At 46.6% G+C, this 16,505-nt stretch overlaps 1 protein-coding gene and 1 long non-coding RNA gene across 3 annotated transcripts in view; one reads left to right on the top strand and one right to left on the bottom strand.

The window, feature by feature from the left end:
- The window catches only part of UBAC2 (UBA domain containing 2), a 184,710-nt gene that overhangs the window by 31,453 nt on the left and 136,752 nt on the right, over positions 1-16,505 (bottom strand). The window contains exon 7 of the mRNA XM_033177364.1: positions 15,018-15,256. Within this exon, the coding sequence (XP_033033255.1) occupies positions 15,018-15,256 (239 nt within the window). The remainder of the gene's footprint in view (positions 1-15,017; positions 15,257-16,505) is intronic.
- On the top strand, positions 2,698-7,340 carry LOC117063569. 2 transcript variants are annotated; one of them, XR_004428991.1, is made up of 4 exons: positions 2,698-3,628; positions 3,939-4,284; positions 5,499-5,592; positions 7,209-7,340. It is a non-coding gene; the product is annotated as an uncharacterized LOC117063569 (long non-coding RNA). The 2 variants fall into 2 exon arrangements; XR_004428990.1 differs by having other exon boundaries at positions 2,698-4,284.

Below are 16,505 nucleotides of genomic sequence, written 5' to 3' on the forward strand. Positions count from 1 at the left end.
CGCTGCTGCCCCCTGCACAGAGGGGAGCAAGACTGTGGGTGGCTGTGGGGGGCGTGTGGCACCAAACACACTGCAGGCTGAGCCACAGGCTGGAGCCCTGGCTCTCGCTTGTTTTGAAAGGTGACTGACCCATCACTCCTCAAGGGGAACCTTTCCTCCAGGGACCATCAGGACCAGAGGTATCCCAACCTTTTCCTGTGTTTTGGTTTGGTTTTGGTTTTGGTTTTGGTAGAGAATGAGAACGCTAAGGTTGCTCTGTGAGGAGGAGGTGGTGGTGTGAGGGTGGCGTGAGGGGACCACAGGCTTCCACAGCCCACAGTCCGGCCGCAGGTCAGGGACATCAGTGCAGGAAGAGCATGCCAAGGCCTTGTCTTGCAGCTTCCTCACTCTCTTGACTGAGTGACATGCTTGTAAGCACTGAATGCTGGTGACGGTAAGGGCCACACAGCGAGGACTGAGACAGCGGCTTTGAAGACATAAGAATGGAAGTGCATCTCTCAAAGTGTGGATTACCCATTTCTGCATCGTATCTTCCGTTTTCCCTTTCTTCATTTCTTTGGCTGCCAAATTTGGGGTCATTTTTTCCTTCCCAACGTTGGTTCTACACACAAATTATTAAGTAAAAGTGAAAATTAAAATTAGTTCTGGTACTTGTTACAGTAAATGTTTTGACAGAAACAGAGGTGAAACTCCTAATTAAAAATGAGACTGGGGATTACTCAAGGTTTCCCTTCTTTTTACATTTCCTCCGCAGATAGTTCATCCATTTTCATGTCTTCAGTGACCGCCTGAGTCTCATTCCCGCACTTGCCTATCTGCCTTCACTGTGGCAGGCGTGTGTCCACTTTCCAGCTCATGTCTGGGCTCGGCTCTCCTCTGTCCATCAAACCTAGTCAACGCTCAAGGACTACTGATTTTCCCCTGGGAGGGGATCTGCCCATGTAGGTCCTTGCTATTGCATTCCAAGATTATGCTAACAACTTCTTGGATGACATGACTGCCAATAAGATTTCCCCAATCCAATCCACATGCCACGGTCAGTGAGTGTGCACGAGAAGCCCTTTCACAACGACACTGCCTCAACCGAAAACCCTCGGGCATCCTGTCTGAGTCTGTCCTGTTTTGCAGGTCTGCCCAAACCAGCCCCATCCTAAATTACTTCTCTCCTCTCCTCGGCACGCTCCTTCCACCCCATGTCGCCCACTTGATGCAGACTATGTCGGTTCAAACTGTCCCTGCCACCTAAAGTGCCCTCCCTGGCCCCTTCCATCTGCATAGGGCCCAGCTCCTGTTTCCCATCTGTAAGTGGCTTCTCAGCAACCCAGACCCTCCTGCTCCCCCGCGCTGCTGAACTTGTACAGAACTCAGGCAAGCCGCCAAGTGAACAGAGAATAAAACACTGAATCTGGGTTTCCCCAGCTGTAAAATGGAAAGCTGGACTAGATAGCCTTAAGCTAGTTATGAGCTGCCTCTTCCCAATCATTATATTAAAGAACATCTGGAAGGCCAAACAGTTCCCTCTCAAAAAGAAGCCTCAGGCCACCCGCCAGAGCCGCTACAGGAGGAGCTCCTGGGCAGACGCTGGGTTGATATCCCCATGTCACCCTCCTCACACTGCTCATGAATATCACCTGTACGATCCCCTATCTCCAATAAGATATGAGCTCCTTGGGCAACTGCCCTGTGAGAGCCACAGCTGTGGACAGTGTCCATGTGAGGGAGCAGGTGCAGAGGAGTGAAGGGGGGTGCAGTGGCCTCCCCCATCCTAAACCCACCATCTGCCTGCATCCCCTGTGAACAGGCACTGCGCACGTGCACACATCTCCATCACTTAGACAGAATGCTTTTACCAAATCTCAGTATGGCTAGCTAAATCTGTGCTCTAATCTTGGGTGGGAGATTGTGACTCACGACACAGAAAATTCCTGGCCTCTGGCTGCTCTCTCCACAAAACCATGTCTGTCAACCACAGCAATGGGCTGCTGGCTCTGAACCCTTAGGGGGTTGCACGAAATCAAGGGCCCCAGGAGTTTTTCTGAGATGCTCATGGGTACTCCAGTGGTCTGTTCCTCATTAAGAGTGTTTTCTGGTTTTGAAAACCCATCAGGACGGCTTTTTTTGGGAGGAAAAACTGCCCAGAATGATTATGAGGAGGATTTTTCTAATATTCCCCTGGTTTAACAAGATACTGCTCCAGAGTACATCTCTAAATTCATTCATCCTTTCAAAAAGTGATTAATAAGTGATGAAAGGAAAACCCAGGAAAAGAATTAGGATTGCTGATAACTTTTACATCTTCAAAATGCCAAGTACCTCATCATCATTTGCTTGTTTTCTAAAGTATCATGAGACTGTACCTCACTCTTCTTTCTCATGAAGACACCAAGGCAGAATGGAAAATAGAAATGATTTTCTCAAGGTCACTTAATGAGTCAGTCTTGGAAAAGGATCACACTTTAGATTGATCCTATCTTCCTGTTCTGAATTTTGTCAAAAAGATCAGTATGATCAACTACAAAAGCACTGGAAACATAACAGTAGTTTCTGCAAGGAGGTACAGATTGAGATAAACAACGTAGCTTTAACTTCACTGAAAATAGAGTTCTTGCATGTAATTTTCATTTAATTTGCAGATTTTTATCAACTAAGCCCTGGTAACTTATTCCACATCTGATGCTATACACTTATAAACTCTTGAAAGAAGAAAGTCATAAAAGAACTAGCTCTAACTGATTAGATTGCTTTGTTGACAAGGAAGCATAGCAACTCGAAAAGAATCGTTTTCAAATCAAATTGCACCAAAAAGTGAAAGAGCATAGCCAAAAAGGAAAAGTGCCGAGAAGGGTGCCACGTGTCAGCTTGCTGTCTCTGAGGATGCTCGGGACACATGAGAATTCGCTCCCTTTGGATTCCTGGTGGACTCCTTTGCAACACACGTGCAATGCCCCGACCCCTGTCACAGGGGTGGAGACGGAGGTACAGAGTTTCTGATGGTGCTGCCTCCAGACATGATTTCTTGACTCTTCCTGGCTGCGCTACACATTTCTCCCAGAAAAGTGACCATCACATTTCACTGTAACTGACGCTTTCTACTCTAAGCTCAGGGAGAGGAGGGATCGTGCTGCCTTGGTCACCGTGGGACACCCCAGAGCCTGGCACTGAGTGTATTCTGCAGAATAGATGGTAATGAAAATGGTAGCACTGGTGAGGCCAAGAGGCAACAGGAAGCTTCCTAAGGAAGCTGGACCGATGAAGGGGCAGTGACAGAAACTGATTTGGTGGGGTGGCACTTGCACACATAAAGCTCTACTAGGCAGATCTTGCTATGTAAACCACAGAGGGAAAATCAACCATGCTGCAATATGCGTCAAGCTCAGAAACGTGAAGCTCAGCGAAAGAAGCCAGTCATAAAGATCAGCTGCATGTGCTTCCACTTCTATAAAATGGCCAGAAGAAGCAAGTCTACAGAGACAGAAAGTAGATGAGTGGCTGCCTAGGACTGGGCGGATGGGAATGACTGCTAATGGGGTGCAGTTTCTTTTGGGGTGATGAAAAAAGTTCTCAAATTGTGATGGTATTTGCACAACTAAAAAATACTAAAAACCACTGAATTGTACACTTCGAAGGGGTGAGTTATATAGTATGTGAATTCTATCGGCTGCTAAAAAATACATCAAGGACCAGAAAATACTTTTAAAACACTAAAAAAAAGTTATAGAATTAAAAATACTTGATTAATGAGAGGAACCCTCATGACTGACAGGGCAGCACATCTCAGATGATACCAAATGACTGTTGCTGGGGGAGGATAAAGAGAATTTTCACAGCCACAAAATGTTACTAAGGGAGGGTGTGCAGCTAAACTCACTGTAACCAAATGCTGCGAAAATAACTGAAAGCACGTGTGAATAACGTTGAGCTGCTCGGTGTGTCGGCAGCTTCTTTTCTTGCAGGTGAAACACAGAGGTGATAACCAACCAGTTAACACCGGACAGCCCAATGAGATGAGGAGGCAATTAAAAGAAGACCACCAAGGACTCCAGGGCTTTGCTGCCAAATGTTCCACTTGGCTTGTACCAACAAGCAGGATTCATCCACAGTGGGCTTCACCTTAGTTCTGCTTCTAAAATAGATGGAAATTTTTACAGAAAAGTCATATGGAAAGCTTTATCCTCAAGTTTGTGTTGTGGTATATAACAGCATTCTCATCATCAGCCAACTGAGAGAGGACTGGTTCCCACAAACAACAGATGACCAGAACTAAGAGAGAACTCACATTTCCAGGTAAAAGGTTACTTTCAAAGCTGCTGGCTATATAACCTTCTAGAGCAGGGGCCGGCAAACATTTTTCTGTAAAGGGCCACATAGTAAACATTTTAGATTTGGAAGACAAAGAGGCAAGAGATCAAGGATATTATATAGTTACTTATATAACCATTTAAAATTCAAAAACGGTTCCCAGCTTCAGATTATATAAAAACAGGTCGTTTGGTCCACAGGCCATCACCTGCTGACCGTTGCTCTAGAGGTTACAAGCTTTTATGCGTAGTAACTATCAAGGTTGGCTCCTAAATCAGGACTCTCTCAAACTTTCTGAGAGCCACAAAAACAGATGCCCAATACTATGATAATAACAAATATCTGATAGAGCGTCCAGTACTTAAAGGTAATTTTGTATAATTTTTTTTTATCCCAAGTGACAACAGTATTCTACAGATTGTGTATAGATGTCCCTGTCAACCCAGGATTGAGTTCCTAACTGCCCATTCTTGTTCTTTTCATTATATTACACTGCTTTCTATTGTAAGCATGGCTCTGAAGAAAAACAACACTGTTTTCCTCCTTTCTACACTCACACACCACCCAATACAACATTCTGACATCAGATGTGCTGGGGGGCTTCCCCCATACCCCAAGCAGTGCTCCAGTGGACACCAGCAGGGTGTCCTATAACTTAATTCAATCCCCACACTATCTCCCAGGAGATAACATCAGAGCCCACAGGTTAAGGGCCCAGTCCCACAAGACTGCTCCCCTACTTCAGGTGGCAATCACCAGCCCTAACCTAAGGTTCTGATCAATGTGCTATAAATGAGGGTTCCCGTGGTCCACTCCTCTTTTGCTAGGACGGCTCACAGATCTCAGAGAAACACTGACATCTACCCATTTATTAGAAAGGACATTACAAGGGATACAGATGAACAGTCAGATGGAACAGATGCACAGGGCAAGGCATGGGGCGTGGCCCCAGCCCCTCTCTGGCACCCCCTGCACCCTGCTCTAGCACATATTCAGCAATCTGGAAGTTCTCTAAACCCTGTCCTTTGGGGGTTTTATGGAAGCTTCATTATGCAGATATAATTGATTATATCACTGGCCATTGGTGATTAACTCAATCCCTCAACCCCTCTCCCTAATCACAGAGGTTGGGGGTGGGGGTGGGGCTGGGGCTGAAAGTCTGAACCCTCTAATCACTTATTAGTTCCCCTCGTAACCAGGCCCCATCTGAGGCCACCCAGGAGTGCCCGGACATCAGTCATCCATGTGAAAAGACACTTCTCACTGTGCGCAAAGGATTACCCAGGTGCTGAGGTAAGAGACTGAAGGCACAAACTATTTCAGTATAATAAAGAAAAGAGTTAGAATAAGAATAGTCATAATACAAATTAGATATAGAGATGGTCATGGACATTATCAATCCTCATAAACATTATGAATCATTAGCTTTTAATATTACTCTTTGTTACATTACTAATATAACCTAGGAATAACCGGCGGGCATACGGTCCGGTGCTGAAGGGACATTGTGAGAAGTGATCTAGAAGGCAAGAGGTGAGCCCTCTGTCACGCCCACATAAGGGCCGCTTGAGGGCTCCTTGGTCAAGCGGTAATGCCAGTGTCTGGGAAGACACCCGTTACTTAGCAGACCATGAAAGGGAGTCTCCTGTCCTTGGAGGAGTCAGGGAACACTGCTCCACCAGCTTCTTGTGGGAGGCTGGATATCATCCAGGCCGGCCCGCAGTCATCCGGAGGCCGAAACCCCTCCCTGTGGTGCTGTGCTTCAAAGGTCACGCCCCTTGTCCACTTTCGTGTTCCTCCCGTATTCCTGGTTCCTCTTTGAATATCGTAGTAGATAGCGGTAGAAGAAATAGTAAAAATCTTAGTCTTTGATCTTTCTTATAAGTGCATAGAAGAAAACACTGATGTATTCTGCCTTCTCTCTCTCTGCTTCGGCTACCTAAGAGGGAAGGTCCCCCTGTCCTGTGATGATGTGACTTGCTTCACCTTGTCAATCACTTAGAAGACTCACCCTCCTTACCCTGCGCCCTTGTCTTATATGTAATAAATATCAGCGCGCCCAGCCGTTCGTGGCCACTACCAGTCTCCACATCTTGATGGTAGTGGTCCCCCGGGGCCCAGCTGTTTTCTCTTTATCTCTGTCTTGTGTCTTTATTTATTACAATCTCTCGTCTCCGCACACGGGGAGAACACCCGCTAAGCCCTATAGGGCTGGACCCTATACTCACTGTGGAGATTCCAATGGCTTTAGGTGCTGTGTGTCAGGGGCCAGTGGTAGAGAACAGATACATCTTTCTTATCCCAGCACACAGAGCTTCTTTGCTACAGTGAGCAAAGGGAGGGAGACATGCACCATGAAGCTGTGGAGACTCAGGTCGCACAGGCATCACTCGGATGATCATTACTATAGGAGACTCCAGTGATTGATCTGGAGGTCTGAAGACAAGGAGGCTCTGCAAAGCCTGCCCTGGTCCTTCACTGTGATGAGCTAAGCACGCTGTAGCTCATCACCACCAATATCATGAGCACACAGAACTTTCACCGTCTCCCACCTGGTCTTCTTCCTCTACTGTCACCTTTTCTTTTTTTGAGTCGTCACCGCACCTTGACCTTCAGGGATCAAGTGATCATTCCATCTCAGCCTCCTGAGTGGCTGGGACTACAGGCACATGCCACCACGCCCAGCTGATTAAAAAATTTTTTTTGTAGAGAAGAGGTCTCACTATGTTGCCCAGGCTGGTCTCAAACTCCTAGCTCATGCTATCCTCCTGCCTTGGCCTCCCGAAGTGCTGGGATTACAGGCATGAGTCACTGTGCCCAGCCTAGCATCATCCCTTCAAACAATGTTCATATTATGACTAAAGTGAGCTTTCTTAAAAACAAATCTAACTTACTCTCCTGTTTGAAAGGCCTCACTGACCCACCACTTCTGGCAGGATGAACACAACAGCAATTCTTAGTTTAGTAGAAGACCCCTGTCCTGGCCTCTGCTCTCTTCCGAGCCATGTCTTTCATTGCCTCTTTCTTATGGGAACCTCAATCTCAGGCGAGTGCAATTCCTTGCTGTCCCCACAGCTGTTATGAGCCTCTATGTGTTTTTTTTCATAAGGTCCCCTGTGACTGAAACACCTGCCCCAGTGCTGGCCTCAAGATTACCCCCGCTGTGTCCCTTAGGGAGAACTGGCCACGGCCACCATTTAGGCCTCAGGGTTCTTTTTTCTCCTCTTTGCACAGACTCCCATAGAAACCTAGTGCCTAGTGCAGCCTCATGTCTTCCCCTTGCTGGCTGCAAACTTCTTGAAGGTACAGGCGGTGTCTTATTCAATCCCTCAGGGCAGTACACTGCATTAGAGCCAAAAGACAAAGAAGTACAACAGCTCCTGTCCTCCGAGAGCTCATGTTCTACTGGGGATGAATAAAACACAAACCCATGACAAGTTATGTAATGGCCCTGGCAGTGGAAAGATGATCGCAGCTGCAAGTAGCAAAATGACTCTGAGATGCCACCTGCTTTGGAGAAGGCAGTTATGCAGGGAGAGAGGAGTGAGTCAGCAGGCAAGGAACTACTGAGAGCAGCTTATGTGTGTCCAGCACAGTGTCCCAACATGAGTTTACAAAAGAACGGGACAGCAGCGGATGCGGAGGGAGATGAGAAGTGGGCGTCACAGGCTTCAGCCAATGCTCTGCAGCCCACTCCATCTTCACTGCCACAGGCCCAAGAGACAAGCCTCCAAAGGCCTTTGGATAGTCAGTGCTGGCGGAAAACGTCCAGAAAGATCTGTAAGAGGTCAAAGCACACTTGATGACGTTATCACATGCCTGTGCTTAATGATGAGTGTGGGACCACTGTACCCTGCGCCCGTCAGCACCTAGGTCTCATGTCCCAGTTGAAGTGAGATGTACAGAGCCATCTCCCTGGTTACTGTTCGTCAGAGCTGTGGAATGGGAATATGCCACACAATGGACTAAAAATGCTTCAGGAGCATAAGATCATATTGACTTTCCCAGAGTGAAAGTAACTTCAACTGGTACCAGCGTGACCACAGTGACGTCCCAGAATGAGGCCAGCCGGTCAGAACAGAGTGATACTGACCCTCCCCCACTTCCAGCTCATGCAGTGTTTCTCATCCCCATGTCTCCACCGAAACCCCTTTCAAAAGTGAACTCATTCTGCTGAATCCAGTGGTCTTCTTCCAGTCATCATCTCCACCTGGCTTTTTTTTTTCAGGGGGTGGGGGTAGTAACATCTGAATCCGTTCCTGAAACACCTACTTTCCTGAAACAGGCTCCCTGGCCACTGAACTGGTTTTCTCCTTGGACCCTGGGTGTTCTTTTTTTTTCCCCCCTCTTTGCACTCTCTAAACATGGGTCTTACTTTCTACTGTTCTCTCAGAGTATCCGTAGTTCTTTTTTTAAAAAAATAGAGATGGGGTCTCACTGTGTGGCCCAAGCTGGTCTCAAACCCCTGGGCTCAAGCAATTTGCCCACCTGGTCTTCCCAAAGTGCTGAGATTACAGGTGTGAACCACTGCGCCTGGCCTCTGTAGATGTTTCCAGCCCTGATTATTCATCTGTATGCAGTATGCCTAAAGTCTTTCTGTATCTATTTATTACGCTCATATTTGCTCATTAATTCCCACAGTTTCTAACAACTGCCAGGCATTATTCATATACTGGAGATACGGAGAAAACAAGTCTGCTCCTTCCTGAGACACACTGGGGGAGACAGGGCAGTAAATCAGCAGTGAGCATCAGGTTAGCGGTGCCACGAGAGACACGCAGTGGCTACAGGGGTAGAGAGAGCCCTGGAAGCCCCCTAGGAAGCTGGAGAAGGCTTCCCCAAGGAGGCGATATTTGTCAGGAAAGCCAAGGAAATAGGAGCTAGGCAAGGGAAAAAGATGTGTATGTGGGAGGGGTGGGGGGAAGTTCATTCTGGGCAGAGAAAAGGGAATATGTAAAGGTGAGACCGCGTGAAACAACACGAGCAGCGGTGAACTGCAAGTAACCCAGAGCGGCATGGCTGGCCTAAGGGCTTCCACGTGTCAGCAGAAAGGAGATGCGGCCACAGAGCAGGCAGGAGCCTTGTGTTGGAACCACCCTGAAAGCTATGGAGAGGCCCTGAAGGATGATAGCTGGAGTGAAACAATTAGATTTGTGTTTTCACAGAGATCACTGGTGGAGGCTGTGGGGCAGGCTCAGGAGGGAGGCAGTCGGTGACAGAGATGGAAGGGAAGAAATCCAGGCAAATGGCGCCAGTGGCCTCAACTACAGCACTGGAGATGAATGACAGACTTACATCAAGGAGGGAGACTCTTTGGGGCTGAACTGGTGGGGAGGGCAGGAAGGACATGGATGCATAAGACGGAAACGCCTGGGGTGAAACCCTAGGTTTGGACTTTCGGGTAAATGATGGTTCCTCAGGTAGGGAGTGAGAAAGGGAAACGAATTTAGCAAAGAAATAGTACATCGGCTGTGCACGGTGGCTCACGCCTGTAATCCCAGCACTTTGGGAGGCCAAGGTGTGTGGATCATGAGGTCAGGAGTTCAAGACCAGCCTAGCCAACATGGTGAAACCCCATCTTTACTAAAAATACAAAAATTAGCCGGACGTGGTGGCGAGCGCCTGTAATCCCAGCTACTCAGGAGGCTGAGGCAGGAGAATTGCTTGAAGCCAGGAGACAGAGGTTGCAGTGAGTCAAGATTGTGCCACTGCACTCCGGCCTGGGCAACAGAGCGAGACTCTGTCTCAAAAAAAAAAAAAAGAAACGGTACCTGTCAAGGGCCGATGGGACACTGAAGTGGAGAAGTCTTATAGGCAGTAGGATATTTCGGTCTGGGGCCCCAGGAGAGAGGGAGGTCCATTCTCTGGATCCTGAGGGACTCACAGGAGCCATGAGCTCAACAAAGTGGTGAGGACAGAGGCTGAGTGGGTCCCCTTAGGTGTCTAGCGTGAAAAGCTCAGTAGGCAGAGAACTGAGTCTTGGGAAACAACCTATTTAGGGAGTGAACAGAGGAAGAAGAGCTCAATCCAAAGTTCAGCATCAGCCCCGCCAAGGCACTCCTCTGAGAGCTGGGCTTTAGAAACCTCCTTCTATTTGTCTCCTCCTCTGGGGTTTCCCCTCTCCCCCGTCCATCTTACACACTGCAATAAAATGACATTTCTCCCCCGTCCATCTTACACACTGCAATAAAATGACATTTGTCTGAGATAACTGTCCTATCTTTGTTACTGAATAAACCATTTTTCACAACCAATGTCCAAGCCGAAATCTACCGTCAGGTTTAAACTACCTCCCTCCATTATGAGTTACTAGATCATTCCCCATTTCTCACTACGTATCTGCCCACATGTCAGTCACAGGGCTCCTGGAGGCCTCTCCTTTTTAGGGTCTCATTAGCACCTCCATGCCTCACTCTTGCTGGTCCTCTCCTCTGGAATGATGTGCCTTACCCTCTCCACCCATCCAAATTCCACCCGTCCTTCTACTTCCTGAAATCTTTTTTGGCAGCATCAGTCCACACCAGTGGCTCCCTCCTCAGCTTTTCACTGCATGGATGCTTCAGTAAATATTTCCTTGTTCTTGGATGTTCATCTATTTCAAGTACAACTGCCTGAGCTCCCTGAAGCCTGCCACAAACTCACGGAGGGAAAGGACATGTTCTTCATTTCTTTTATCCCCACAGAGAAGCCACCAGTGTTGGTCAGAGAGCTTCCCAAGCAGTCTGTGCCCCCAGAGTCACACGAGGAGCACGTGGCAGGGGGTGGCAGCAAGCACCTGCCAGATGGCAGGATGAACTCTGGCATAAGCAGGCAAGAGAAATCTAAAGAAATACAACACTGAATCAAGACTTGAGTGTTATTTTGGAATACCTGAAATGAAAAACTGCAGACAGATCATGTGTAACATACGGTAGTAACTGAAAAAAATGACATTCTGACTAAATAAACTCAGATTCTATGAAAAGCATCTAAAAATCAACAGTTTTTAAATAAATAACAGCTGCATTTTAAATGAAATACACCGTATGAGATTGCCTACAAAAAAAGATACAGGAGCAAACAACAAAAACATATATTTGAAACATAAAGAAGAAGATGGAAGCAAAAGTTCTTACTTAACCCTAATTAAACCTGAAGCCTGGCACTGAGTTTCCTGCCAGCCAAAGTGAAAAGGGGAAAAAAAAAAATCACCAAGGAGCTCTCACATTGGGAGGTATATGAGTTAGGGATCAGAAACAGAGATCTCAGAGTCAGACACAGCTGGATCTCACTCCCAGATCCCCATCAGCAGCTGCCCCTGGACAAGCAAGCACTCCCCTGAACCTCCGGGGCCATGAGGGAACACCTGTATCTCTCTAGGCACACACTGGGCATAAATGAGATAACATGTACTGAGTACTTACTATAGGACTGGCATAATAAATGGTGGTGGTCTTTTTACTGATAAAGAGTGAAATATGCTAATTCTGCAAGAGAGACAGGACCTAAGCTCCATAAGAAAAAGGACTGGGGGCTATCTTTCTTATACCTGTGTCCTCAATGTCCAGCCCTAGGCCTAGCATATAATAAGCACTAAGTACTTATTTGTTGAAAAGTAACTGAAAATCAAAATAAACTTTTCCCCTGGTATTACATTCTGATACAACTGCACCCTGTACAGTACTCGTGCATGCACACAAACATGACAGATAATTTCCAGCGGTGGTTTAACAAGAGTTCTCTACGTGGTGATTTATCATACTTATGTGAATAAAACGGAGACACAGCTGAGTGAAGAATGAAGAAGTTCAGCAGGAGGCTAAGCGCTGAGTTTTGGGTGTACCCATGTGCGGACCCTAGAAGTAAGCTTAGTGAAAAATCAAGTCTGGTCTGTGCTGCCCAGCAGACCACTCAACGTAAAAGCCCGGGAAAGGCCCAGGGGCTGGTGTTCTGCTCTGGATTTCAGACCTGTTGGTGAGACCATCCTATGAAAGTGGAAGAGTCTGACAGCAGTACGGACAGCCATAAAGGCCTGTGCCACTTCACAGGCGCCTGGTGGGGATGCACGCTCCAGCAGGGCAGGGATTTGGGTCCGTCTCATTCCCTGAGGCCTGGGTGCAAGCTGGCAGATCCTATGATGTTCCAAGTATCTGGGGTGGGGAAAGACACCGTGCGGAGTTTATGGCAAGGCAGGAAAGGAGAACCATGATGTGGGTCCATAGGGTCCTGGAGCGAGGGCGTGCGCACGCAGCCAAAAATCCCACTTGTATAAACTACTACTGCACCACGAAGTGCCTGTCCGTAGGCCGTAAAGTGAGCATGCGGTCAGCAGTGGAGACCACCACGTTACCAAGCCAGGTGGGCCGACAGAAACCCATCACCAGATGGACACGGGCATCTGGGCTCAGCATGAGTGGGGCTGCAGAGCATGGGTGAGCTGCAGAAGCAGGCATGCCAGACCACCCTGGCAGCCACCTCTGCTGCACCACAGCCTCTTCCCAGCTAACACCGCCTGCCACAGCAGTTGGGCCCCTCATGACCAAGTGACAGAGGGGGAAAACAGCCAATGGATAGGCTGGCTCAGGACATGAGTGGCAGCTGAAAGAAATGGCTACATGATGGCTTGATCTTCAAAGACAACAATCAGGGGAACCCCTATAGGCAGAACCCGGGCAGCACATTTGGTCATCAACTCTGGGTGGAAAGAGAAGTGGCCTGAGGCAATCACACGTGCGGATCTGTTGGGCATAGCAGATCACCTGGTTGGTTGGTCAGGGGACTGGAAGGAAGGGCACAAGGAGGACCCAGCTAGAGGAAAAGCAGCATCAAGTGTTTTGCAGGTAGTGCCCACCACGGGCATCCACCACAGAAAAGGCACCAAATGGAAGGTGGGCAGAATGGCCGTGGCTCCATCACCAGATAACCCAGTGCTGGCACACGAATGGACGGCCACGGTGGCGGCACAGAGGAATGTGCGGTCCCCTCACCCAGACAGACCTATTTCCTCCACTACGCAGCATCCAATCTGGCATCTACAGAGACTGCATGCATCTGATAACTACCGTCCGCAAGGAGAACAGTCACGCAGCGCCGAGACTATGCTGGGCCCTTTCCACTCTGCAGTGTTATGGAACACACTGTCCCCCACCCCATACCCCTGCCCCAAATTCACACACTGAAGCCTTAACCCTATGATGTGACTGTATGCTGACAGTATTCTCTCTTAAACTCCTTGTATAAAAATCTTCCTGGGGAGGCCAATCTGAGAAACGCAGCTTCTCTGGTTTGCTTATGAGTACGAATTCAAAGCTCTCCAATGGAGAATCTCCTCCCAGAATTCCCAAGGTATTTCAGACAACATATTTCCCCCAGATCTGCTCTTTTGATATTGGTGAAATGGAACTATCAGTCCTCTATCTTCAAGATTATCTAGGCCAGAAACATCAGAACATCCCCTCATAAGCTCTGCGCCTCTACCTTTATACTCAATCACTGCTCAATTTTTCTGACCTTGATCATTCTGAGTTCTCATACCTTTCGCTCTTCTCTGTTTCCTTGCAGGATTTACCTCCTGCTAAATACAAGGCTTCATCTGTAGCCTGTGTTCACCTTGGATGTAGTTCTTCTCTTACAGAACTTATTAGTTCTTTGCTTTCGGCTCTCAGCTCTCATCCCTACAGACGTGACTCCATCACCTACACATATACGTAGCTTCCACATCTCCAAGACAGAGATGTCCATCCTCCAGCTTTAAATACATCATGAGCATCTTTATGGCATGTTCCAGAGTCACTCAAATTCAAGCACATCTTTAAGAAACAACTTCTGCTTCTCTCTTTCTCTTGTAGACTCTGCACCTGATAAGGTGTCCCCTTCCTCCCATCCCGATATAAACTCTGGGACCTGCATCTCCAAAGAGACTCTAAGGACCTCAAATCTGATTTCACTTTTCCAAACCATCATGAGATCTGCAGACCTACTTCTTGCATCCAATGCTAGTGGGAGACAGAGAGATGGCAGAGGTAATTGTATGGTTTACAACTACTCCAGGGGTAAAGAAGGTAGAGGCGAAAAATGGGGAGCCCTGTAGGCTGGCTCACAGAGGTGTCCTAGAAAGATCAGGCCTGAGGTTTTAGCCTGATGTGTGCACTAACCCTCCTTCCCTCGCTGCCCATGGAAGACAAGTGTGGTATCAGATTGTTTGGATGCAGTATTTGTAGACAAATGTGCAATAGTTTCTGATTATTGATAGCAAGGTTGAGAAAACACAGCATTTTTTTAATCTACTCCTTGGTTGTTCCATTGAAAATCTTCTTACCTTCATATTCTCTTCATTTCAATTAAGGAAAATCAAGAAGTTTTACATTTGTTCTTCACTCCATGGCATATGATCAGCATTTTAACAGGAAGACACTGTGGCTTTTACAAGATTATAAAAACAGATAAATAGCACATCTTGTTAACTAGGTTGGTGTTTCTCTAAGAAGTTATGCTTATCTAATATAGGTGGAAAAACAATGTCCAGTTTGACCAATCTTTCAGCTACAATTTATTTTTTACCTTCTTAAAAAACTAAGAATCGCCACTAACAGAGACCTACATTCTCTTTGGAAATGTCAAAATCCGCTTGCAAGGCACTGGAATAAAATGTAGTCTCTATCTCACATGCAATCACAGAGGAAAGATTTGCTGAGGCCACTGAGATTTTCTAAATTTTTAGTGATTATTATCACTTTTACCTGCTGCTGCCTCTGTCGCCTCCCTTGTGCAAACTGAGAGAACATCAGCTGCCGGTCCAGCAGCTCCATTCTCTGCTGTCTCTGGATGTCTAGCGTGGCTCCCATCCCAATTCTGGCTTCGCTGGTGGGTTCTGAAGAAGAGAAGATGGGTTCAAGTGTCCAAGAAAAGAATTCTGCCATCCAGCTGGGGATGCAGAGCACCTGATGCACCTGGAACATTTTGCTGTTGTAGCACAGACGGACATCTAAAAGAAAAACGTCCAATGTGATTGATTAAATGTAGTATCATTTAAAAAATGTACATGACACAAAAATCAGCAGCCTCCAAACACTGCACATAGTGTTCTTCTTAGTTATAGCAGTGTTAAGCAATAAGCAAGTTCCTCTACCACAGAACACTAAGCGGTTCAAATCAACACAAAATTGAATTTACTCAGTAAAACAAAATTGTTTTTTATTGAATTAGAAGAGCTAGCAAAATTCTAATTACTTAGTATATGAAGTTCAGGTAAAAGATTGTCAAGACACTGTCTTCATTTTTTAAAAAGCTGTAAGAGATCTGACTATTGAAACACTTTCACACTGTACTGACTCTGCGGTTACCTTTGTTGGCAGATGGCCATCGCAGAGACACCAGCAGAAAACAACTGCCATGTCTCAGCTGACCCAGTCACACGATCAATTTATCAGAGAGTAAACACAATCTAAAATCTTGGTTTTTATTTACATAGTGTTTTAATCAGTTTTTCAAGTACTGATCTTTCTAGATATTTAAAATCCTCACCAACATTAGTTAGCAATGAACAATTCCATTTATAAACCAACCCTGCCTTCATCTTGAAGGTCATTTATAATGTACGGTTACAGAAGTCTCAAGGCTTCCTATGATTTTCTAGCTAAAAATGACTATGGCTATTCCTTTGTTTAACAACAACAAAAAAATCCTGATGTGAATTTGATTCTTAGGATTAGAAGATCAAATTAGAACATATTTGACAACTTTCTAATATAAGTATACTTCAATGTTTTAATAATAAAATTTAAATTGATGAATTGGCAAGAATTCTTTGAGACTGTGTTATACACTAGGCACTGTTCTGGGAACTTAGAATACAGCAGAGAACAAGATAAGCAAGGCCCCACTCTCACAGGGCTTACAGCAGTCAATGTGGAGAACAGGCAGTAATCAAGTCAACACGTGAAACTATTTCTGGCAAGTACTGGGAAGGAAATAAAGTGACTTGGGGCATGAACCTACTCTGGGGGCGGCAGGGGAAATCAGGGGTGCCCTCGGAGAAAGTGTTACTTGAGTGAAGATCTTAAGGATGATGGGGTGCCCATGACTTGACAAACTGGGGAAAGAACAGTTCAGGCAGCCCGAGCTTGGGAGTGTCTATTAGATATCTTGGGGGGCCACTGAGTGGGCAGGTGGCTATGTAATTCTAGAACTAAAGGAAAAGGTGGAGATAAGGATTTCGGAGTCACTGG

Source organism: Trachypithecus francoisi, unplaced genomic scaffold (assembly GCF_009764315.1).
Source record: "Trachypithecus francoisi isolate TF-2019V2 unplaced genomic scaffold, Tfra_2.0 Lachesis_group18, whole genome shotgun sequence".
NCBI classification, from domain to species: Eukaryota; Metazoa; Chordata; class Mammalia; order Primates; family Cercopithecidae; genus Trachypithecus; species Trachypithecus francoisi.